The 25,687-nt window shown below is 51.5% G+C and overlaps 1 protein-coding gene across 1 annotated transcript; it reads right to left on the bottom strand.

Moving 5' to 3' along the window:
- Nucleotides 1-1,532: 1,532 nt before the first annotated feature.
- On the bottom strand, nucleotides 1,533-25,152 carry ZC3HC1 (zinc finger C3HC-type containing 1). Its single transcript, XM_053258496.1, has 10 exons — nucleotides 24,945-25,152; nucleotides 20,158-20,268; nucleotides 19,040-19,191; nucleotides 15,861-15,944; nucleotides 12,790-12,917; nucleotides 10,975-11,132; nucleotides 7,791-8,034; nucleotides 6,377-6,595; nucleotides 5,416-5,625; nucleotides 1,533-2,310 (listed from the first exon to the last, which is right to left on the bottom strand). Exons 1-10 carry the CDS (start codon nucleotides 25,094-25,096, stop codon nucleotides 2,242-2,244), a joined length of 1,527 nt encoding a protein of 508 aa, XP_053114471.1. The 5' UTR covers nucleotides 25,097-25,152; the 3' UTR covers nucleotides 1,533-2,241.
- Between the last annotated feature and the right edge of the window lie 535 nt (nucleotides 25,153-25,687).

Here is a 25,687-nt window from a genome sequence, read left to right as displayed (position 1 = left end):
TTTAAATTGTGGACACTGCCTAGAGATACACATATCAGGCGGTATATTCATTATGATAAATAAAAAATAAATGCCCCAGAGCAACCTGGAGGGAGCTGGGCCCCCAAGGGCAGATGCTCAACGTCTGCTCCTCCCGGTCCTTGCTGCCTCTCCAGCCTGCCTTTGCCAGCATTCAGACTTCAGCATCTTTCACCTCCAAAGGAACAAATGTTGGGGCCCTTCTTTGACAGAGGTTCGAGACGAGAGATAAACCTTCTTGCCACGTCAGCAACCTCTTATGAAACTGCTGAAGGTCTGGAAATGAAACAGCTGTTTTGCTTGACAACTGTACATTCGCAGAAACCCCCAAGCCAAGCCTCTGCTGAAGATTTATCAAGCAAAACGCAGGAAACTCTGCTCTGGGATGGGCTGTGAAGATAGCAGGCTCCAGCAAGGTCACCCACCCACCTTATGCTGAACTCACTCTGCTGGATGGGCCACAAAAAAAGGACCACCCCTTCCTCCACCAGCAGGGCTGCTCCTCATCCCGTGGATTAGGCAATGAGTCAAACCACAACCAGAAAAAAAGGCTGGGTTTTCAGTCTTCCCTTCCTTCCATATACCTGATTCTTCTTCCACTTTGAACATCAGAGCTTTCTGCCAAGGAAGCCTAAAAGTAGTAACCTCCGTGTTTTGTGCAAGTCAAACACATTTGAATATGCCCATACTTGGTATTGCCTTTTTTGTCTCCAGCATTCAAGTTTCCAGGGAATTTGGAACTTCTGGAGCAAGGAACGAGAGGGCAGCAAGGAAAGTGTGTGAAGACGAGTGTAGTTGGGCATTTGAGATGGAAGCGAATAAAATAAAATTCTGCACCAAGGAAAGCTGCATTCTGCAACCTGTCTAAATTATGCAAATCCAGCTCATGATGCTCAGATATATTACAAGTTGCACAACATTTCCCCCCGAAGTTCTTCTTCAGGTCAGAATGCCATTCTGCATGCACTCAGTCAATTTAGGCTGTCCTGGCTGCTTCTTGAACACAGGAGTTCTCAAATCTGAGTCCTCGGATATGTTGCTGGACTACAACTCCCACCATTCCTGTTCACAAGGGGTGCGTGTGTATGTATAAAGCCTTGGTCTCAGAGCCATCTCTTCAGTCTGAGCACCACTGAGCGTTGCAGTGCAGATTCCTGGCGCCTGGACTCAGCTCATCCGGCCTCAACGGTTGCCTTCCCCCAGACTCAACCTTCAGCCTGGCCCCAAATACTGCTGGCCCCTCAGACCCTCACTGAAGCTCAGCCATGAGTGATGTGGACAATGCCCCTCTCTGACCCTGGGCTGCCAGCTAGCTACCTTTTGCTTCAGCACCTTGGGAGCCTCTCCCTCCCCTCCCCCCTCCCCCCTCCCCCTGCGGCTTGATGCAAACTTCAGACTGCAAAATTTAGGGGTTTTTTGCTTTCTGTTCATAAGGAATGTAAAATTCCTCAGTAGAGAACACCACGATTCCTGGCAATCTCATGTGCAAAAGAACTCCAACAAGGCAATAAGACTAAAAAGAAAGTGACATGTTTTATTAACGGGTAATACCCAGTTCCTCAAAGGTGATTTAAATGGGCCAGGTCTTCGTCTGGCTACACACATCAACTTAACCCAAGTGCCGCCTCTGCACTACACATTTAAACTGGTTTTAATTCCTGTAGATGATATGGCTTTCCCTCAAGGAGTGCTGGGAATTGTAGTTCCATGCAGGTGCAGAGAACTGGGGGTCAGCTCTACTTAGGCTCTTGGCAGAACGACAGTCTCCAGGATTTCTTGCAGGGGGACAGGAGCTGGTGAGCTTTGACAGCGAAACCAACCTAGTTCTGTGTCAAAGGCATACCCAAATATAGCTGCCTGCCTCTCCCTTCAGAGGTGGGATCCTGATCAGTGAAAGCAAGGGAATATGGTAGAACCACCCCACAATTGGTGGGGAGGCAGCTAGGAACCAGCACAGAGTCTTCAGGAAATGCTCACACAAATCCAGAGGAGGAGATGAAATAGCTGTCAGTGTCTGTTGATTACACGTCAGAGGCTGCCGATTATAGGGAGAATTGCTCCGGAACACACTTTTGGATTGAAGGTGGGTATTTCCAGGGCAGCCCTGGCTCCGATGCAAAGAGTAGTCTAGTTCCATTAATTAAAAAAATGAGAAAGAGAGAGCAATCCCATGCAACATGCTTGGCAGGTTCATTTCCCAGATGCCATCAAGGACCAAAAACCTCAGGAGGAACAAGTTGCTTCCCATTGCCGGAAAATCCGGAACACCTTGTGGGATTTCATGGAGAGATTCTGTGGTGGGAATGAAAGACAAAGAGTGAGGGGGAAAACACCACCCATCAAATACTGTCTCAAGAGAGTTAGAAAGGTGACATTTAGAGCTGCAAGCTTTTGATCAGTTAACCAGCTAGATCAGGGGTTCCCAACCTTGGGTCCCGAGATGTTGTTGGACTACAACACTCATCATCCCCAGTGGCTGTTAGGGCTGTGGATGATGGGAGTTGTAGTTCCGCAACATCTGTGGACCCAAGGTTGGGAACCCCTGATCTAGCCGATTAATGGATCAAAAGCTTTTAATAAATGAAGACGCAACCCCGCTTAGTTGAGCAACACATTAAAAATATGTTAAGTACTTATACAAACCGCAGACAGTAGGAACCATCTTAGAAGAGACAGGACAGGATGTGTCTCCAAAGAGGATGCCTGCCGTGATAACATCCTAAGACAGGGACCCATTGCTCAGCCAGGTTTTCTGGAAATAAGCAGCCAAGTTCTTCTGTGAGCAATCTTCAGCATGGACTTTGCAGAACTTCAGCTCACTGGATTCCCCACTGTATCTTCTGTCAAGAGGGCAAGTAGGCCCCGAGAAAGGCCCACATATTTTAGCCACTGGGACCATCTCACGGGTTGAATGCTCAGAGTGATTTTTGGCAGTGTCTGCCCCACTAGAGATGGAATACAGGTGGCAGCATGGTTACACTTCCAGCTTTCTGTGTGTTCTCACTCCGTCTGTGTCCCAACCCTCCAAACGATCAGGGTAACACTGCAGTCATTTTTGCATCGAGGAAAGGCTTCAGGGAACAGTGAACAAACGGTTGTACTCTGTCCATGGGGTAATATTTGCAGGACGTTCCTGCCAATTGCCACTTCCATTCCTCTGACAACCTTGATTAACATTTTAATAGTTGTTTTGTGTTTTTAAAACTTTTAAAACACGATTGCAAGTTTGGCCACTGCAGGCCTGATGGTGAGGACAATGAAAGCACAACACGCTGAAAGCATTGCAATGCTATCCACAATCTTCCACCTTGTCAAAAATCACAGTGAGCATTTGCCCCCACCAGATGGTGCTGGCCACCCCAGCTGGCTCAGGTCGGAAAGAAGGAGGCTGGACTCCTGGCTCAAAACCACTTGCCACCTTTTGCTCCGAATCCTCTCTAGCCACGTAAGAGAGAATGAACTTAGTTGTGTCAGACAGGAGAGGGAATCAACAGCTTGTTTTCCATGACTGCTGTTCTCTGGGCAGCATCCAGACGAGCACTTTTCCAGTGCAAAGCTCCTTCCTGTCTCTGCCTGTCTTGGAAAGTCCCTCTTCCGCTGCCACACTGCACATTGTTCCGAGGGACACTTGGCCCTCAGGAAAGGCTCCTCTGGCAACCCGGGCAGGGGCTGCAGCAACAAGGGAGGGAGGGAATGACTTCCCCCTCTTGTAACAGTGCAAGCGCTGCTCTGGATCCTAGCTTATGTTCTCTGCATGGGTCGATACCCCTGTTTGGTTACATAAAGGGGTGTGTTCTGATCTGGGAGGATTCTAAACGATGGTATATCTCACCCCACATTGGTGCCTGGGTCCTCCCAGCCAAGTTGCTGCAAAGGTGTGTGTTAACCCCACCAGTGGGGTGGGGTAGACAAAGCCTGGAATCAGGCAGAGTTGCCACTCAAGGCCCCTGTGAGATCTCTCTCCACCCTAACACTCTACAGGCCTGGTCACTGACTGATTCCTGCTGCCCTTTCATCCAGCAGCTAGTAATGCATTCAGCTAGTCGAGGCTGAATTTACATTTGCCCACCAGGCTTCCTACAGCCGATGCTGACCGGCCGCCGCTCTCCGGGGTCTCAGGCAGGGTTCCTCTTTCCCAGCTCTGCCTGGAGAAACCTGGGATTGAACCTGCGGCCCTCTGCATGCAGAGAAGGGACTCCACCAAAGCCCATCGCCTTTAGACCTGGCGGTAAAGATGGAGCAACTAGACACCTGTCCAGGAGGGGAGGCTGGAACCGAGAGGGCGGGGTGGGGTGGCAAAGCGGTGCCCCCCCCCCGGGCTGCTGCTTCCTCTCTCTCTAGGAACATAGGAAGATGCCTTCTACTGAGTCAGACCCTGGGTCCCTCTAGCTCAGTACTGTCTTCACAGACTGGCAGCGGCTTCTCCAAGGTTGCAGGCAGGAGTCTCTCTCAGCCCTATCATGGAGTTGCTGCCAGGGAGGGAACTTGGAACCTTCTACTCTTCCTGGAGTTGCTCCATCCCCTGAGGGGAAGATCTTCCAGTGCTCACACATGTAGTCTCCCATTCAAATGCAAACCAGGGCAAACTCTGCTTAGTAACGGGGACAATTCATGCTTGCTGCCACAAGGCCAGCTTTCCTCGCCTCTCCTCACCCCAGCTTTCAATTGAGCTGCAGGGCTGCTCATTTGCAGAGTTGGTTCATCCGGGGAGTGACCAGCCTGCATGGCTCAATTTAAAGCCAGGGTGAGAAGAGTGAGAGGAACGGACATAAGAACAGCCCTGCTGGATCAGGCCCAAGGAAGCCCATCTAGTCCAGCATCCTGTTTTGCACAGTGGCCCACCAGATGCCGCTGGAAGCCACAGACAGGAGTTGAGGGCATGTCCTCTCTCCTGCTCTTACTCCCCTGCAACTGGGACTCAGAGGCATCCTGCCTTTGAGGCTGGAGGTGGCCTGTAGCCCTCCGACTAGTAGCCATTGATAGACCTCTCCTCCATGAAGTGATCCAAACCCCTCTTAAAGACAGCCGGGGCAGGGAGATTGACAGAAAGAGGGAGGGAGGGAGGGAGGGAGGGAGGGAGGGGTGCCGCGGCTGCCACACCTTCTGTGCTTTCAGCCCATCCCCTGCTAGCCTGCTTTGGCCGGCTGCACCCACCTAACAAGGCTTATCAGGATGCCAGGGCAAGTTAGAGGAGCTGAGACTCTCCGGAAGAACCCCAGGGAGCCACCCTTAATTGACGCTGCTTCCACCAGCTTATTCAGGAATGGTGGCCTTGTGTTGGTACTGGGCACATAGCAGCCATTTGTTTCCTGCAGACTAAGCCCTCTGGGGCAGGGAAGGTGTCCCTCTCCGATCGGCACAGGGCCCCGCTGGTGGTGCAGTGGGGGTTCTTCTCACCCCAGGCTCCATAGCGGCTGGTCTTCCCGAATGCCCGGACTCCAGGAACACCCGCAGGGCTTCTTGCCAGCCAGGAAGGGCCTTCCACGCCGCCCGCTCCGGATGGTCCCCTCCGTCCTCAGAGGTCTCGGTCTCCTTCGCCACGCTGACCCAGGGGCACCAGTCACGGTGCTGGGAGGCCGGGTCAAAAAAGGTCCGGGAAGATGAATCCTGGAGCGGGGAAGAGAAGAGCCTGAAGGGAGAGGAAGGGAGTCTTTTCCCCCAATCCCCAGTGGCTCGGAGCAGTCACCAACATTGTTTTCTTGTGATGATTTATTTAAAATAAACCGTGTAATTGATTTAAAACGCCTATCATATCCCGCCACTCAAGTACACTGCTGACCGGGGCAGCTCACAAAATAAGAAGATGGAGCAAGGGCGGTAACGGGAACGAAACCGTTATGAAGACATCCGCAGAAGAAGGCAAAAGACATTAAGGAGGCGGAGAGTAATACAGTTGGGTAGTGGAGGCGGGGAAGGGGACACACAACACAACACACACACACACACACGACACACTAGAGTAGCACAGGGTGGGCTAAGATGGCCCTCCAGCTATGCTTGAACTACAACTCCCATCACCCCCAGCCACATGGGCTGGGGGATGATGGGAGTTGTAGTTCAACCACAGCGGAGTTCTGCGAATGGCTGGCATGTGGCAGGTTCCTGTCCCTCCCGCACCGGGGCGGGCACGCTTGGCCCTCCTGTTGTGGCTGAACGCCAGCTCCTATCGCCCCCGGCCACAATCGGTCGTAGTTCAACCAGAAGGATGCACTGTCAACTTCGTCCCAGAAACGAGGGTCAGGTGTCGTCCCGCTGCCCCCCCCAGCCTGTGGGTCCCCTGCATACCGCCTGCGTGCCCATGCACGGACACTCACAGGGGCGCGCACCACCGCGTCGGTTCCCTCTGCCGAGCCCTTACCGAGCTGCTGGAGGAGCAGAGGCGTGCCCGCTTGGCTCTCCGGTGAGGACTGGAGTGCACCTCCGCGCCCAGCCCGCTGACGTCGCCTTGGCCCATGCTGCGGGTGACGGGGCGGCTGCGGGGGCTGGGCCCGGCCCCTTCGGCCTCTGGGCGTTCGCCCGAGCTGGAGCTGTCCCAGCTCCGCATGCGGCTGATCACAGGGGACGGGCTCTTCTCGTGCTGTGCAAGGGAAGAGGGAGCAAGACACGGCGGGGAGTTAGCCGCAGCCCTCGGAAAACGGAGGAGAGCTGGTCCTGGCTAAGCAGGGTCTGCCCTGGTTTGCGGTTGGATGGGAGACGACGTGTGTGCGAGCACGGTCAGAGGTTCCCCTCAGGGGGTGCGGCCACAGCTCAGTGGAAGAGCGTCTTCCTGCTTGCATGCAGAAGGTTCCCAGTGCCCTCCCTGCAGCACCTCCAAGTTAGGGCTGGGAGAGATTCCCACCTGCAGCCTTGGAGAAGCTGCTGCCAGTCAGCTTGGCCACTGCAGCAGGGGATTGTGGGAGCTGTAGTCTGCAACATCTGGGAATCCCTGCTACAGGGAGCTCTAGTTGCTACACAGAGGCAATCCTGTCCTGCATTCCCTCGCCCACAACTCTGATGGTGGTGGGACCTTCAGAAGGACCTCTCCCACTGACTAGAGTGGGGATGGAACACACCACCATAGGAGGCGGCAATGGCCACTAGTCTCGATGAGTTTTAAACGGAGATCAGACCTATCCCTCTATCAATGTGGCTAACAAGAACTACTCACCATGATATTTGAACAGAATCTGCTGCAAACCAGAAGAGGGAAAGTCCACCACAGAATTGAAAGGGAATCTGGCAGTCTTCTAGTCTAGCCCCCTGTTCAGAGCAGGAAACTCCAACGGCATTCCTGGCCGATGACAGATTTGGGTGACCTTCACATGCTCTTTCTTCATGTGGCATAGACAGGGGTCGGGGCCATAGTTCAAGGGTAGAGCAACTACTCTGCACACAGGAGGTCCCAAGTTCTCTCCCTGGCAGCATCTCCAAGATTGGGCTGAGAAGAGACTCCTGCCCACAACCTTGGAGAAGCTGCTGCCAGTCTGTGTAGACAATACTGAGCCAGATGGACCTATGGTCTGACTCAGTATATGGCAGCTTCCTATGTTCCTAAGGATCCCTACCAGAAAATCTTGAAAAGAGATCCAGAAAGTCTAAATGAGAAGTGGCCAGAATATGAATTGTTATGGGGGGGGGGAATGAAAAAGGGCAGGGATTCCAAGAAGGAAGCAGGAGCACGGTTCAACAAGCCACCTTCACACCAGCACCTTGTGAATCCACTGTTGGGGAGGGAAAAGTGTAGGATTGAATTTTTGCCTGTCCAGGTTAGAACCATGGGGTCCAAAGCCTACCTGTTCAGAGCCCAGAGGGAAGGTCATATCCTGGCTACGGGTCATCATCCGGCGCGGAGACGTGGGCACCACGGAGCCTTTGTCGGCCCGCCCATCAGCAGGAGCGACGGGAGTGCTGCTTAGGCCGGGGGGCGGCTCCATCTCGGGGACAGCCGAGTCGAGCTGGTGGAAGCTCCAGAGCCCCACCTTCCTCATGCAGCGGCAGCAGGTGATTAAGGGCAGGTGGACGGATCCGGAAGAAGGGCTGCGGGTGGGAATCAAGGGAGAGACATGCTCAGAAAAACAGGAGGAACCCAGGGAGCTGCCTTATACTGAGTCAGACCCTCGGTCCATCTTGGTCCTCGGTATTGTCGACACAGACTGGCAGCAGCTTCTCCAAGGCTGCAGGCAGGAGTCTCTCCCAGCCCTACCTGGAGATGCTGCCAGGGATTGAACTGGGAACCTTCCACATGCAAGCAGGCAGGTGCTCTTCCCAAAGCGGCCCCCTCCCTGCAGGCGAATATCTCACCATGCTCCTAAATGTAGTCTCCCATTCAGATGCAAACCAGAGTGGCCCCTGCTTAGGAAAGGGGGCAATTCATGCTGGCTCTCACAAGACCAGCTCTCTTCCCACAGACCGAGGCAAAACCCCAGCTGATCTGTATTACTGCAGGTTGAACACCATGTAGAAATACTTGTACCTACACAGAGCTGCAAATTGAGGGCTGACCCTAAATGCTCCCCACCCCCACATTTTGGCCACCTTATTCACAGGAAAGGGAATAAGGTAATGGGAGGGCATCTGGGCCATTTTTTGCTGAAATGCAGGGGCTGTAAAACTTACGGCAGGTTCCCCCCCACCAGAGACCCTGGAGAGTTGCTGCCAGTCCAAGACAAAGACCAATGGTCTGACTCCGTATACAGCAGCATCGTGTACTCATATGACGGATCTATCTTGAAGTTATTTTTTAAGTCCCAGTGTGGTCTCAGACAGGAGATTCCGGCTGACATCCTAAGGAAGCATCTACACAGGGTGAGGGACGGCAGGGGCACAACAGGGATCCCTCGTGGAACTGCTCCAGCCCCCCCCCCCCCCCGAGTCCAGAGCTCTGCAGATTGGAGACACAGCAGGAGACGACGGGAGCCGTGGAGCAGTCGGTGCATGTACGGATCTGAACACATGTGGAGTCTGTCACGCATTATGTTCCACACATGTACAGTAGTACACACTAGCCCTCTTCAGGCATGACACGGCACATGTGCAGAGGTGTCTAGATACGTGCACTTTTGTGTGTGAATGGTGTGTGTGTTCATTCTGAAAGGAACCTAAGAACAGCCCCCCTCAGATGCAGGGTATGGATAGGAAATGCATGACTGCACATTGAACATAACATTTAAACAACTGTACCCACATACAGACAGGAGAGCTGGTTTTGTGGTAGCAAGCACGAATTGGCCCCCTTTGCTAAGCAGGCACCACCCTGGTTTGCATGCGGATGGGAGGCTACCTGTGTAAGCATGGTAAGATATTCCCCTTCAGGGATGGGGCCGCTCTAGGAATGGCACTTGCCTGGTTACATGTAGAAGGTTCCAAGTTCGCTCCCTGGCAGCAGCATCTCCAAGATAGGGCTGAGAGAGACTCCTGCCTGCAACCTTGGAGAAGCTGCTGCCAGCCTGGGTAGACAATATTGAGCTAGATGGACCAGGGGTCTGACTCCGTATTAGACAGCTTCCTAGGTTCTTATGTGCACATACTGTAAATCCATTGAACATAAAATGTGAATGAGGCTTATCTATATCCTGCATGAGTACCCAGAATGTTGGGGGCAATATGCTAAATCATTGTAAACCGCTTAGAGAGCTCCGGCTATAGAGCGGTATATAAATGTAAGTGCTATTGCTATTTAAGGAGGTTTGTATTCAGGTTAAAATGAATGCGTGTACTGTAATTCAGACAAAAACATGTACATGTGCACAGACACCTGTACAATGTAATGTCTGAATAGGGCTATTGTCTGCCTTGAATCTATAGCACTGCAATCAATTTCACTGGATCATCCTGCGTTGTAGTAGTATTAAACATCTGTCAATTTACAGGAGAACCCTATTATTCGTGGGGTTTCCGTTCCGTGGGGAGGGGACAGATAGTGAATCCGCGGATAATGGCGCAATGAAGTCAATGTAAATTGGGGGCTTAGGCTTCTGGACTATTCAAAAATCGCTACCAAATTTCCCCCAAATGAGAAAAACGGGCCAAATAACATGTCCCACCATACGCCACTGTCCTTCCGGAGTCCAAAGATGCCCCCATGAGTCAAAAGGCTACTGAAATTCAGCCAAAATGGGTGGGGTTTTTTGGGTGTTTTTTTTTTTTAAAGAGGCATGAAATGGCTCCCAAACTCAAAGTGGTGGCCGGAAATGACCTCCAAGGTCATTTCCCACAAGCCCTGACCTGCAGACACATGAGTTTCACCCCCCCCTTTTTTGGCCGTTTCCCCCCATGTATACGGAGGTTGACTGCCCATTACCCGACCGCAGATATACAAAACTGCAGGTGGTGAGCGCGCAATTAACGAGGCTCTCCTATATATGGGGGGGGCATCCTTTCACTCTCTCAACACCAGAGGATCCCAACCCTGGGTTTCCAGCTACTGTTGGACTACAGCACCCATCATCCCCTGCCTTGGACTATTATGGCTGGGGATGATGGCAGCTGCAGTCCAACAACAGCTGGAAACCCAAGGCTGGGACACCCTGCGCGACGCTGTGCCCAGTTTTGTAAATCTCTGTCATGTGCCCCCCAACCCTCCACCCCCAGGTCATCTTTGTCTCTAAACTAGAAAGCCTCAAATGCTTTTGCCTTTCCTCATACGGAAGTATGAATGATCAGCCCACCCCAGCTCTACATTATGCTTTTGGAGATGGCTATTACGGAGGCAGAAAAGAGCAACCAAAGCAAATCAGGGGCCTGGAATACACAACCTTCCTTCCCTGGTTTACCCATGCTTCCACTTCCCTCCCCTTCCTCTTTGCCTGCCCTGGGACAATCTTTAGATTGCAAGCTCCTCGGGGCAGAGACCTGTCCTCTGATACTTTTTAAAGCAGCATGCCCATCGTTGGTGCTGTGACTGAATGAAAGGCACAACGTGCGTCTCAGAATACAAAAATGGGAACCAACCGCTTCCGACTCTAGCCGCCTACATACCAGCTCATCCAGCCACAGAGGGCCAAGATGCAAGCAGGGATGTGGACTTGAAGGAGATCTGGAGCACGCTTGAGTGGCGTTTTCTCGCCGTCCGTTTTGCAGTCAGCTTCCTCTTCAATCAGTTGCAGGAGGCCGCTGATCTTCTCCTCTGTCAAGGGCTGGGGCAGGAGGGGGTGGTGGAATGATGACAAACCGCAGTGAGTTTGCAGAGTCCCTGTGGGCGTCTGCCTTTCTCTGCTCGGTTACCTGAGACGCTCCCAAAGAAGCCAAACTTCCCAAAGGGAGCACTAATCTCTCCAGTTCCATGGAAGAGGGCCAAGAAGAAAAAAACCCAGAGGGGCAGCCGTGGAGGTGGAGACGCAAGCCAGAGGGCCATCGCCCAAGAAACGTGGAGCTTTTTTATCTACAGCAAGAGGAATCTAAGCCATGTAGGCTTCCTTACAACTGAAAACGGCTGCAGCATGCCGAGAAGGGAGACCACCCCAGGTGGGTCTTTGATCACGCGCATTCCCCCGCCCCCCGGAAGCCACCTCCGACTGGTTGGCCAGGCCGGCCCTCCGACTGGCAGTGGCTCTCCAAGGCCTGCCATTTGCAACTTGATCCTTTCAGCAGGAGACGCCGGGGACCGAGCTTGGGTCTTCCTGCAGGCCCAGCACATGCTCCGGCACGTTTCTGCTTGATCCCTCTGATGAGCTACTTTGCTTAAGGAGGGAAGAGCCCCGTCGGCTCCGGCCAGAACACCCACCGACTCCAGCATCACGTTTCCAACAGGAACCACCTGATGCCTCCAGGGAGACTCCCAAGCAGGACACAAGTGCACAGCAAGAGCTGTGGCAACTGGTGTCCAGAGGCACACTGCCTCTGAGCCTGGAGGGCCCATCCAGGTATTGGCTGCAATGGCCACGGAAAGATCTCTCTTTTGCTATGGCCGGATGTCCGATGCAAATGGCATCTATGCCTGCATGCCTTCGTGAGAGGCTCCCCTCCCCGTTTAATCTGTCATCAAAGCCAGTGGCCAGCACCACTTCCTGGAACCGGGAATCCCTTAAGCTCCTTATGCAACGTGAGAAGAAGTCCTTCCTTGCGTCTGTCCTGTATCTCCTGCCAATCTGTTTCCAGGCCCCGTATTCCAAAAGGAGGAGGGAAACGGCTCTCTGCCCGCTTTCTGAGATTCCACGGTTGGCCTGCTTAGACTATGCTCTCCACCCATCCTATATTCTGCAGGGCCCTGACCTATGAGAAACACCCACCTCCCCTCTATACATTACTATCAAAGATGGCGGAAGCTCCCCAAGTGCGGGTGGACGATAACTCCCCTGCAGGCCGCAACTGAATACATATGAGTTATGTATCGTCCATCCGCAGCTGGAGAGCTTGAGTTTGGCCACCCCTGCACTCTGGGGCCCAAAGAGCCAGGACAAACGTCCCAGGAGGCAAGGGCTCTATGTTGGGGCGCTGGGACTCAAGTCCTGCTCCCTGCCTGGGACACCCCTTCCCCTCCATCCAAAGGTGTGGCGTCTATTCAGTTACCTTGTGGAAAGGCAACCTAAAGAACAGGCTCCACAATCCTAATCCACAGTACGGCAATACTGCTCAGGTCTCTAGGCCCTGAGAACCGGTTCCAGGGCTGAAGGCACAAAGTCATCCGAGTGTTTGGCATGCACTGAGTCATGGGCAGCTGGTGAGCCGCAGGTCACTCCCTCTACCAAGTCCGGACAGAGCTTGCATCCAGCTGCACGGCTGAAATGCTTGCCAGCAAGCTCTCTCCCTTGGTTCACCCTTGCCGGCAGGACTGCAGGCAGCACAGGAACTTACCATGCTTTTCAGATCTTCCGGTCTGAGCGAAGGCAGCTGAAGCTCGAGCCGGCACAGGCCATGGAAGCGCTCCAGGAAGTCATGGAAAAGGGCAAGGGGCTCATCGACCAGCAAGAGGGCAAATCGATCTGATCAGAAGCAGAAGGAGCAGAGAGAGAGAGAAGGCTTGGTCTATGGATGCCCGGGTGTGTGTGTGTGTGTGTGTGTGTGTGTGTGTACAGCAGCCCACAACTGCCCTTGCCCACAGCGGCCAGATATTCAGACAGGCGAATGTCTGGGTTCAAGTCCATTTCTGCGGCTGCTGATTAAAGGGTTGATGCCACCTCTCCCTTCTCCAATTCAGTGTGCTTGGGAGCCATGGGGAAATTCTCCTTGGCAGGTTCCCTTGTTCCCTTTCAAATTCCCTATCATGCCGCACGCATGCTTTCTCCTAGCCACTGAATTCCCTCAAGAGCCACAGGTCCAATGGGAGCACAAGAACATGTCCCAGTTGTCCTGCCAGTCGTAGTAATCATCCTCCCCTTATGCACACAGAACCATGGGTTCAAATCCCACCTCCATCACGCCGGGAGCTACTTTTGGGGATGGTCCAGAGCGGTGTGGTAGAGCACATGCGTTGCATGCAGAAGGACCCCATATGACTTGTCCCCTTAGCTAAGTAGGGTCTGCCCTGGTTGCATATGAATGGGGGACTAGAAGTGTGAGCACTGGAAGATCTTCTCCTCAGGGGATGGAGCTGCTCTGGGAAGAGCAGAAGGTTTCAAGTTCCCTCCCTGGCAGCATCTCCAAGATAGGGCTGAGAGACAAGATTCCTGCCTGCAACCTTGGAGAAGCCGCTGCCAGTCTGTGAAGACAATACTGAGCTAGCTGGACCAGTGGTCTGACTCAGTATATGGCAGCTTCCTGTGTTCCATGATCCAGGCTCAGTCCTGAGCATCTTCAGCCAAAGGGTCTTGGGGAGCTGGCCTGGAAAGGATTTCTCTTTGCCTAGAGCTTGGAGAGTCACTACCATTCGCTAGCTGGACCAGTGGTCCGATTCAGTATAAGGCAGCTTTATCTATCTTGCCCTGCAGAAGCCAATACTTGTGCTGAAAAGTGCTCCAGTTGTCATGGCAACCACTCTCCTCAGCAGCCATTTGTCCGGCCTCCCAGAGCCGGCTGTCCTCAGCTGCGGTGGGAGCTTAAAAGGGAGCAGGAAGATTGCTTCTCAGGGGCTCCAAGGCACCCTGGGAGGGGGTAGAAAAGACTCCTTGCAGCTTCCGAGTGCTTCTGAAGCTCAGCATTGACATCCGAGGCAAAGCCCTGATCTGTGGGTGCCTTCACCGGGCAGCCAGCATTTGTGGGAGAATCCACTTTGCTTTCCAATTTAATGTATGTTCTTTCGCTGATGGGCAAATATGCCCAAACTTTCTGATAAAAATCCTTCAAGAATTCATATCTGAACAAAATTGGAAACAACATAAAAATAATAATTTTGACAAAAGGATTTGTCAAACAAAATAAGCAGAGGTCACAGTTTTGCTTTTAAAAGATCTATTCCTGCATTGGGAGAACCTTTTAGCCCTAAATCCACAGCTCTTCAAGATACAAGAAAGGTCACCTGAGAAGCCTTCATTTCGGGGAGTGGGTGCCCCCCCCACAACTTCCTGTTGCATTTGTGTCTGCCAAGAGACAACCTGAAGTGTGTGTCTTGGCTCACCTCTTTGAGTCGCCTAAAACTATCTGCTCCGTAGACACCTTGCCTGATGTTCCCAGTGGCTGCCGGGACAGCCACAGAATCCCACACTTCAGAAATCCCAAGAAGCAGAAGCACCCTGGAAAATATTTTTATCTGGGAGGTGGGCCAGGGTTAAGTTTGGGGCTGACCCCTCTCATCTCTATTTATTTTCATTTCTGTATTGTTAGATTTCTATGCCGCCTTTCATAAAATATCTGGTGGCTTCCAATAAAAATATTAAAACAAAACAATTAAAAATGCACAGCAGTAAAACCACAAAAGACCTCTACCTGTGGTCTCCACAAAACTAATGACCGGTGAGTGGGTGGCACCGGCACTAATTTCAGCAAGGCTCCACTGAAGCATTTCCCTTCTCTTCCCTCTTGCCATGTGGTGGTGGGGGGCAGTCCTTGTTATGACCTTACCCTTGAGCAACAGTCAGGAGCGACATGGAGGGGGAGAAGCTAGCCAGGAGGGCCAGCAGCACAAACTATGGAGAGGCTACTGAGCCTGAACTTTTCAGAAGACCCCTCATAGGAAGCTGCCATATACTGAGTCAGACCCTTGGTCCATCTAACTCAGTATGGTCTTCACAGACTGGCAGTGGCTTCTCCAAGGTCGCAGGCAGGAATCTCTCTCAGCCCTATCTTGGAGAGGCCAGGGAGGGAACTTGGAACCTTTTGCATGAGATCAGATGCTCATCCCAGAGCAACCCCATCCCCAAAGGGGAATATTCTACAGTGCTCACACAGGTAGTCTCCCATTCAAATGCAAACCAGGGTGGACCCTGCTTAGCAACAGAGAAAGTCCGTGCTTGCTACCACAAGACCAGCTCTCAACTGGGGCAGCGGCCTTATGCTCCCTTGGCCTTCTTCACCAACACAGGCAACACACCAGGCAGGAACTGACATGAGCGGCGAGAGACTGGCAGGATCAGGCCGGAGGACTGCCCCTTTAAGGCACTCCACTCTTCAGGAAGGGGGCAGAGCCTGGGGGGAGTGGTCCGGCCCGAGAGTGAAGCCTAGCTTATAAGGCAGGGATAGTCAAGCGGCAGCTGCTGAAACTACAACTCCCATCATCCCCACCCACAGTTTATTGCAGCTGGGAATGATGGGCGATGTAGTCCAACCACAGCTGGAGAGCCTCAGGCTGGCCACCCCTGCTAGGAGGCCTCTGTTGAGCTTCAGGTTTTATTGGTGCATGTGGCCAGCTCGGAGCTGCCCACAGTCCTGGGACTCCAGCCTGGCCCTGGGGCCCTCAGGTCCCAGGGACTCTTGCTCCTGGCTAGGACAGGACACTCCAGGTATGGGTAACCTTCCTCAGGTCTCTGCCACCGGGATGCCTTGCCACTTACCTGGGCAGGGGCTGTCTGGCCAGAAACAGAACTTCTCGTGAGCCGTCGACAAAGCTTTCCGCAGCTCCAAACACCTCTCCTTGTCTGGAAGGCAAGCACACATCCTGAACATGGGGAGCTCTGAAGGCCGGGCTGGCCAACCTGAGGCTCATCAGCTGTTCTTGGACTACAAATCCCATCACCCCCAGAAACAATAAACTGTGGCTGGGGGTGATGGGAGCTGTAGTCCAGGAACAGCTGGAGAGCCTCAGGTTGACCAACCCTGTCCTAAGGCAAGGAACAACCTAGAGAACATATCCAGACATTTCAAACTAGTTCCATGACAAAACCGAGCTGGCGTGGGACAATGATTGAAGACCACAAAAGTATCCCTTCTGTGCAGAGATTCCCATCTTGGCTCCCTAGATGTTGTCGGACTACAACTCCCTTCATCCTCATCCACAATGTCTGAAGGCCACTGTGGCTGGGAATGATAGGTATTGTAGTCCAACAACATCTAGGGATCCCCTGCAATATGGAGCAAAATCCCACAGGATAATTTATGAAGTGGTCAGTAGTTTAGAAAAGAACAAGTGGTAATCAAGGGAGATGGTTGTCACCTTTCTGTGCCTGGCTATCTGGGATAGGAACAGTCAACTGTGATCCTGATTTTAATAAAACTCTCTGAAGGGAAGGAAATCACCCAGTTATTCTCATTTTGTTGCTGCTGTTGCTGACTTCTGCCACTAGGTGTGGCTATTTGGTTCAGTGCTCACTTCAGAATGCAGGAACAGCCAGCAAACGAACGGCAATATAGTGACACCTAGTGACAGAGCGCAGTATTAACCCTCCAAAGACAAAGATATCTGTGGACAAGACACTTGAAAGAGAGGCATAACAAATTTGTGACAGATGTAGGTGTTCTAGGAGAGCCCATAGACAGCTGCTTGTGACTGCATCAAGCTTGGGGCTCTCTGTGGCCTGATCTACACATACCACTGAATTAGGTGGTAGAACGAACTACTCTACTTGAAGACTACCGGTTGCATTTTGGAATGCTCCTCTCCATTAAAAACTCTCTGCAAATCCAGCACCACAGGTAAAGGGCTGAACCTTTATGCCTTTGGCGCTAATGTTCTACTGACAAAGAGTTTCCTCTAAAGGGGGACATTCAAAGTGGCACTTTCCACCTGCAGCCTGAAGTGAGACAGACCACCACATTCTGCTGTACACCCAGACCTGGCTGATGCGCCACAATTTGGCAGGGATCATCAACGCTCCCTCATTTTGATCCAGTGAGATTCAGAAATCTTGAGAGCTTTGCGTGGCTCTTGGCAATACCCCAACGGTACTTAAACTGGGAAACGTTTGCAGAAATCATTCTGGGCACACATTGGAAGTATTTGCATTTTTTGGACAGCCTGCTCCTCAAGGTACCCTAACCTGACTCATATGAACAGTAAATCCCCCAGTAGGGAAACCCATCACTCCTGTGCTTGATGGCTCCACGACCATGCCCTTTGTAATAAATAAATAAATACAGCAGCAGCAGCAATTCCAACAGAAAAATGAGAAGGGGCAGGGGGAAGCAGAGCAAATGTCAAGGCAAAGTATAGGAGCCTGGTATTTCTGCTTCTTAAGCAAAGAGTTCCCAGCCTTGGTCCCTGGATGAGGTTGGACTACAACTCCTATCATTCCTAGCCACAATGGCCAAAGGTCATTGTAGCTGGGGATGATGGGAGCTGTAGTACTTTGAGGAGTTCTCAGAGAAAGGTATGAGAAAACTACCATCATCCCCAGCTACAGTGGCCAAGGCCATTGTAGCTGGGGATGATGAGACTTGTAGTCCAACAACATCTGGGGACCCAGGGTTGGGAGTCCCTGTCTAATCCGTGAAAAACTCACTGGGCAAGCTCCCAGGTCTCAGCCTAACCTCCCTTGCATGATGACGATGGGGATAAAATGAGAGCTGGTTCCCCCCCCCGTTTTAAAGTATTTCTGTATTTGCATCGTGCTCTTAGACAGGACTTTTCTGGCCCCCATCTGCCCCCCAGCAGAGCGCCACACGTTCCCAGGCCATTTGCTGAGACCAAGTGAGAGCTGGTGTAGCGCGGCAGCTAACAGAATGAGTGGGAAGCAAGAATCACAGCAAGAGCATGGCCATCAAGAACCGGGAATGCGCTAGTCCTGCACACCCGCAAGTGCCCCAGTGGGCAAGAACCAACCACGTGTGGGGGTCGAGGTCAATTTTCAGCACATTCACTCTTCATTATTATTTAAAATATTAATGAAAGCAATTTGAGTCACTGGTCGACCCCTCCCCCTCCCCACTGGGTTACGGGACCCACCATTTTGAACCATGGAGATTGGCCAGAAAGTAGGCCTTATCCCTGCTGAGTGAGTAGGGCACCTGCAATGCACACCAGCCCCAAATAAATGGCAAGTCCTTTCTTCTCCCTAAACTGCTGTTGCTTTCAGGCTGCGATTTCAGGCCTGTGTCCTGGGAAGTAAGCCTCACTGGGTACAGCGTGGGACGTATTTCTGAGTAAACATGCATAGGATGGCGCTGTAAGGCAGTTTCCTGCTCCTATGATGCTGCAGAATATTCCTACTGGGGGCCTGTAAAAGAGCCCCCGAGGACCAGATCTGGTCCCTGGGCCTTATGTTGCGAAGTCCTGCTCTGAAACATGCTGCCAACGCTCAGGATTAACGCTCAGGCCTACTACCCTGAGCCTGCTGGAGCTCCAGGAAGATACTGTGACAGACAGTTAAAAATAAAGAAGCAAAAACCAGACCTGTGTGCATTTTACACAGTGGGCGTGGGGAGTGGCGGGAATTTCTGTCCTAAGAAGAGCAAAGTGTAGCAGAAATTGTGCAAAATGCATTTGCCGCCTGCTTCTGCTAGTCAAGTGCAAGCACTGACACATCCCACCCATCCTAACTCCTCAAAATCCTGCTCAAGTCCCCTTCAGCTCCTCAGATTTAGCCAGCTACAACTGACACACATTCAAGCCCACTTTCCCAACCATAAGGGCTAGAAACTTGCTTTGCTGCCGCAAATGAAAGTGGGAATTGTTGAATTTTCTACCCAAATGCCAGGCTTGTGCAGTGCGATCTCCAGATCTTGCACATAGCACTGCCCAGGCAGGCCTGCCTGAGGACGTTAAGGCACTGATGTGGCAAAGCCTGGTGGTCCTTACACTTGCCAAAGTCGAAAGCCAGCTGTAGACTGGCACAGAGGTAGGCCTGGCAGCTGGCGCACTTGAGCATGTCACACTCGATGTTGGTCCATCCATATTTGGCACAGATCAGGGGAGACAACTCGTGGGGCTTGCCGGCCCACTTGAGGGAGTGCAGAAGTTAAGGAGGGCAACGTTCTGTGGATGAGATCAGGTTTTGGTCTACTCCCCAGTTGTCTAGCACAAAGTCTGAACAACTTTCTTTGCTGGCTACAGATCTCCCAGGCTCCAATTGGCTCCTGACCCGGTTTTCCAATTCTGATTTATGGAATTCTTTGCCACAAGATGTGGTGACAGCCTCCAGCCTGGATGGCTTTAAGAGGCACTTAGACAAATTCATGGACCACGGGTCCAACAATGGCTACTAGTCTGCTATCTATGGGCTACCTCCAACCTCAGAGGCACAATGCCTCTGAATACCAGTTGCAGGGGAGGAGGGAGGAGAGAGGGCATGCCCTCGCCTCCTGGCTGCGGGCTTCTCAGAGGCATCTGGTGGGCCATTGAATAAAACAGGATGATGGACTAGATGAGCCTCGGGCTTGATCCAGCTGGGCTGTTCCTATGCTCTTATCAGTGTGGTCCCTAACTATTAACCTGGTCACTACTGGTGACCTAAAATTTAGGTCTGGGCGAGAGTGGTAATGGTGGAATATCTGTCTCTCTTTCTTTAAAATCCCTTAAACCACCTTTTTGCCGGGCCTCTGCAGGCAGTGCTTTAAGTGCCAACAGCATTCTTGCTGGCTGGCTCCTTCTGGTCCGCTTTTTGCTTTGGTCTAGAATGCACTGGGAAATGGCCTTACAAGCCTGAAATAAAAGAAACACCTATTCTCCAGCCCTGGCTCCCACCCACACTCCTTGCCCTATAGCTGAACTACCTTCTCATTCAGACTTCTATCCCAGCATCTCCACAGAACATGCTCCAACTTGTCCAGAAGCACTCAGGAAGCACTCAGCCACCTGCTTCCAAACCCCTAATGGGGAAATCCCCACCCGTTGACCAGGCCCCTGACTACGAGGGATTTCATTTCTTCCCCCACTATCTGTGATATGCTAGTCCCCGCAAGGGGGAAAAGGATATGGTGAATGTTTCCACTCTGCTGAAGTAGGCTTCTTTGCTGTTGGTTTCAAAAGGCAGCTCATCGGTCTGGGAAGGCCCATTTGCCACTTCAGATAAGGCTGATGTATCATTTCTGAAAAGTAAGGAAGAAGCTATAAACGACAATGATTTTCTGTTCACGGTCTTCTTTCTGTTCAGTTATACCTCCTTCCACATGGAGCAGATTGTGGATCTGGTTTGATTTAAATGCATATTCTTTCCCCCTGATCAGTATACATACTATAAATTTCTGTTTCAAGTTCTTCAAAAACTGAAGTAAAAAAGCGACTTCTGCTTTAAAAACACACAACTTGCATGTAAAAAGAACAACTCCTGCCTTTGGAAAACAGATTCAACATAAATCGACAATCCTCCTAGTGGACTGACTAGGAAAAACCAGACCCCACCCCCTCAACAAGGGCCTACACACGCATACAATTGACTACAACAATCCAAGGCCTTGGCCCACTGACTCGGTATCTTCTCTGTGGCAGCAAAGAAAACCGGAAGAAACATGTCAAAACTTACCACTCACTCAGTCTTCACTACTGATGCTAAGAATATGTCAGTTTCCAATTTGAAACAAGCAAAAACATCTCCTTGTGAATACGGTCAGTGTGGCATATAGAAATGAATTCTATTTGGGGAGGGGGCCGTAGCTCAGTGGCAGCACATCTGCTTTGCATGCAGAAGGCCCCAGGTTCACTCCCTGGCAGCATCTCCAGGTAGGGCTGGGAGAGACTCTTGCCTGAAACCTTGGAGAGCCTCTGCCAGTCTAGGTAGACAATACTGAGCTAGGTGGACCAAAGCTCTGACTCTATATAACAGACAGTTTCCTATGTTCCGGTGATCAGGCACACGTATCTGTTCCTGGGAGCAAATTTAAACTTTAAAAGACACGCCCTATTGCTCACCAAGCACTATGTTGGGCCAAGTCTCTCTGGTTCAATTCCCAGAGCAACTCAGCATCTGAACTCTCCCTGGCATCTCTCATACTAGAAAACGGTACTGGAGAAAACTGTAGCATTTAGACATACATCAGAACAAAAACAATAGTTTTTGGACATTGTGGCTGGGGATGATGGGAACTGTCGCCCAACAGCATCTGAGGAACCAAGGTTAAGAACTCCTGATGTACAAAATGCAAATTGGTCCGAACGCTGTCCAGACAGAAGAAATGAAAGAAAATACAATTAAAGAGTCTGCTCCTGAAGGCAGCCCCTTCTAGTTTCTGTAGTCAAAAATTAATATTAGAACTCAAGGTCATCTAATGAAACTGATTGGCAGGAGAGTCAGAACACACAAAAGGAAAAATTACTTTATACAATGAGTAATTAATTTATGGAATTAACTGCAGCAAGATGTGGTGGTGGTTATTAACTTGGATGGCTTAAAGAAGGTTTAGAAAAATTCATGGAGATGGGTCTATCACTGGCTATTGGCCATGATGACTAGATGGAACCTCCACCTTCAGCTGCAGTCTACCTCTGAATACCAGCTACTGGGGAACAAAAGTGGGAGAGGACTATTGCCTGCATGCCCTGTTTGTAGGCTTCCTGAAGACATCTAGAAGGCCTCTGTGAGAAAAAAGATGCTGGACTTCATAGACCTTTGGTTTGATCCAGCAGAACTCTTCTTATGGGGTTAGGGATTTTTTTAGCTGCAGCCATTGTTTCAGGCTATTATTTCAGAGTTCAGTCCCGGCCATGCAGGCCCTAGACCCTCCAACATAGCCCTTTTCACCTGGCTTCCGATGCTTTCTTCAGTTTGTGCACAAGAACATAACAGATGTGGATGGCACATGCTTCAGTGAGAATATAGAGCCAGTTCTGACATTACTAGAGTGGGGTGCTCCAGAAAGGTTTAAACAGTGAGATCACAAGAGAATAAGAACATGCCCTGCTGGATCAGGCCCATGGCCCATCTAGTCCAGCATCCTGTTTCACACAGTGGCCCACCAGATGCCCCTGGAAGCTGACTAGTAGCCATTGATAGACCTATGTCCAGGTATACTATGTCATAGTATACCTATGTCAAGGTATACCTATGTAGAATGGCAGATACTGTGCTACGATTGCTTCCCATACCAGCATCAATATTTCCTTTCGTCTTCTTGCCCATAGGGCCTCCCTGTTTAAATATTACTGAAGAAGCATTCAGAAGCCACATTCCTCTGGTAATAGTAGTGCACAGCTGGAAAAGTGAAACCAATCAAGAAGTTTGGAAAGACAACCAAAAAGGGAAAGTTAGGGCTGCTCCATCATGACACTGTCCAGTTAAAGGTGGCTGACTTTTCCATTGTCAACATTGCCTAAAATGCTGAATATTAGGGTATTGTCTGAAGGCGCAGGATACCACCATCTTGCCAAAGCTATGCAGGTCTTGGTCTGGTCAGTGCTTGGATAAGAGACTACCTGGGAATCCCATGTAGGGTGCCTTTGAGTTTTATGATGGGAAAAAGTAATCAAATCAAATAACTTTATTACAGTCTATTACAGAAACAAAGGAAGCTGCCTTATAATGTGTCAGACCATTGGTCCATCCAGCTCAATATTGTCTACACAGACTGGCAGTGGCTTTTCCCAGGTTACAGGCAAGAGTCTCTCCCAGTCCTATCTGGAGATTCCAAGGAAGGAACCTGGAACTTTCCGCAGCTATGGCCCCATCTCCTAAGGGGAATATCTTACAGTGCTCACATGTAGTCTCTCACTCAAATACAAACCATGGCAGATCCTGCTTAGCAAGGGGTACAATTCACGATTGCTACCATCAGACCAGCTCTCCTCTGCAGCTATACCACAAAACACTATTCAGAAGAAAAATAGGATATAAATGTAATAACTGAAACTGAAAAGACACCTAGCTGAGAGCTAACATAGCATGGTGGCTAAAAGTGTGACCTAGAAGTCCCTAGTTCACAGTCATGCATTCAATAGGTAGCCTTATGCAAGCCATAACCTCTCCGTCTCAGACACCCACTCTTTACCAAACTGCAATAGAAGGATAATAATGCTAGTGACCAGCCTACAGGGCTGCTGTCACGGCTGACAGAGAGCACGTGAAATACTTCGAACATCTTTATATATATTTCTCCTGGGTGTGCCCAGGAGAAATGTGTACCGGCAGCCCAGCTGATTGGCAGGGCTGCGGGGGTGCCTGATTGGTCCTGGCGCACCCAGGAGAACGGCGGCGGCCATGGCCGGGGAGCCAGGCGGGCCAGGCCGCGGAGGCGAGGCGGCGGGCCTGGCCGGGCCCAGCGTCGGCGGTGGGGGCACTCTCAGGCCTGGCGTCGGCGGTGGGGGCACTCTCGGGACCGGCGGCGGCGGGAGCACTCTTGGGCCTGGCCGTGGAGGCAAGGCGGCGGGCCTGGCCGCAGCGCAGGCGGCGGTGGGCCCGGCCGCACTAGAGGCACAGATGTTCTGTGCCCGGGCCCACTAGTCCTTTATAATTCACTAAACAGTGCACATGTTGTATTACATACTGAAGCTCTTCTCACGATGCATGAGAAGAGCTTTTGTTGGGTCTGCGGGGATCGGCTGCCCACAGAACTGCTGACTCCGTCACGGAGCAGGTGGGGGCTGCGGGGATTGGGGGCCATGTGGCACCCGAAAGTCCCAGGATGCCCTGTGCAAGCGCACAGGGCATTCTGGAGAGGCCCAGGAGGCTGGCTGCAGCCACCCGGTTGGGGGTCTACTCGTGTGTCATCGCGTGCCATAGTGACAGATGAGCAAAAAAAATTAGGTTACCTGAGTGCTCGCTCCATTAACCTCATTTAAGGGGAAGGGGAATTAGGCGGGCTAGCCGCCTTGGGAGCACCGGGCTCACCTGCGAGCTTTGTGGTTCCCACGATCACTGGGAAGCAGGCTAGGCTCCCTTAGCCTGCTTCCCAGTGATGGTGGGAACAGCTTCATTATTTTCCTATATTATTATTATTAGTATTATTATAGAATATATAACTATATAGTAGATCAAAGGCAGGGCTTTAACGCAGAGCATGTGCTTTGCATGCAGTAGGTTCCAGGTCCAATTCCTGACAGCCTTTCCAGGTAAGCCTGGGAATGATCTCTGTATGAAATCCTGGAGAGCTACTTCCAGTCACTGCAGACAATACTGAGCAATGAGCAAGGTGGCTCAAGATCCAACTCAGCAGGAAGCTGCTTCATATGGGATGATTAATGTTAGAAGCCACCTGCTAAGTCCATATCTGCTTTGGGAACAGGCAAAAGGGCAGCTATCACCTTCATGCCCTGCTTGCGAGTTCCCAGAGACATCCGGCTGGCTACTGGGAGGAATCAGAATGCTGGCATTTCTTTGGACCTACCATTTTACCTTTAACCCAAGATTTCTCGTCTGCAGGTCCAAACCTCTTTCCCAGCTGATTACATACAGCCCCTAAGAAGAGTGCTGCTGCCATTGTGCTCCTTGCCCGATTGCCCACTAAACAAGTATCTGTGCCAATCACAGCACGCCATGGCTTTCCTACTCAAGCCCTCCTTCCTCCTCTTCCTCTTGGCACGAGGCCTCTGCTTCTCCTGACCCCATCAGCTTCCTCCCCCCCACCATCAGGTGAAGGCATCGGGAATAAAGCTTCTGCTCTGCACAGCAGGAGGAGAGATGCAGCTGGCTATCTGCCATCGAGAGGGGGGGAACGACAACAAAAACCAAACCAAAACACCCGAGGCAATTTGTCTGGTGGTGAATGTAAGCAGATAGGAAGGGACTAGGATGGGGTGGAGGCAGCGTCGTGCTTCTTCTCCGCGCCCTGCTCACCCTTCCAGGCTGCTCTCCTCCGGAGCGATCCCCCCGTCTATCAGCTCCCGGATCTTCTGCGGGGTGATAGCCGGCGACTTGGTTTTGCCCCCCGAATCATCGTTCTCGTTCTCCGGGGCAGGAGCAACGGTGGTGGGGCTGGGCGCTGCCATCTTGGTCCCGCTCCTTAAGCCTTCCCCCGCACCCCCTACATCTTGGAGGCAGGAAACGTGCGATCCGGAAAACTTCGGTTCCGGCTCGAAACAGCCCCCACCCGCCGACCTCAAAGCCTACGTCTCGGGGGAGCCGCGGGGCGCTAGACTAAGCAACAAAGACTTACTCCTAGGGAAGTGTACATAGGATCGCATCCTTAGGAAAGCAGAAGTCCCGGGCTTCAGAAAGGCCTTGGTCAATGATTTTAGGATTGGAGTTTCACTTGAAATCTGAGTCTACCCATGTTTGTTTGTTTTGTTTATTTATTAACATTTATATCCCGCTTTTTCCTCCGAGGTGCTCAGAGGGGTGTGCATGCTTATTTTTATCCCCACAACAACCCTGTGAGGTAGGTTAGGCTGAGAGATACATGACTGGCCCAGAGTCACCCAGTGAGTTTCATGGTTGAATAGGAATTCGAACTCGGGTCTCTGGTCCTAGCCCAACACTCTAACCATTGCTATGCTGGCTCTGTTTACTCGGGAGTAAGCCCTAGTGGCTTCCATAGGGCCTACTCCCAAGTAAATAACTGTGCATAGGACTCCAGCCTT

The sequence above is a fragment of the Hemicordylus capensis genome, chromosome 5, assembly GCF_027244095.1.
Source record: "Hemicordylus capensis ecotype Gifberg chromosome 5, rHemCap1.1.pri, whole genome shotgun sequence".
Classification (NCBI taxonomy): domain Eukaryota; kingdom Metazoa; phylum Chordata; class Lepidosauria; order Squamata; family Cordylidae; genus Hemicordylus; species Hemicordylus capensis.
The sequence above is the reverse complement of the archived record's forward strand: the minus strand, read 5'-3'. Positions and strand labels throughout refer to the sequence as shown.

What these genes read in the sequence shown, in the direction of transcription:
- ZC3HC1 (XM_053258496.1), bottom strand. Translation starts at nt 25,096, where the DNA reads ATGGCAGCGCCCAGCCCCACCACCGTTGCTCCTGCCCCGGAGAACGAG. An exon ending in GAGGAGAGCAGCCTGGAAGG is followed by an intron (nt 20,269 to 24,944) that starts GTGAGCAGGGCG and finishes CTTACTTTTCAG; the next exon opens with AAATGATACATCAGCCTTAT. An exon ending in CAGCCGCTATGGAGCCTGGG is followed by an intron (nt 2,311 to 5,415) that starts GTGAGAAGAACC and finishes TTCCCACCACAG; the next exon opens with AATCTCTCCATGAAATCCCA.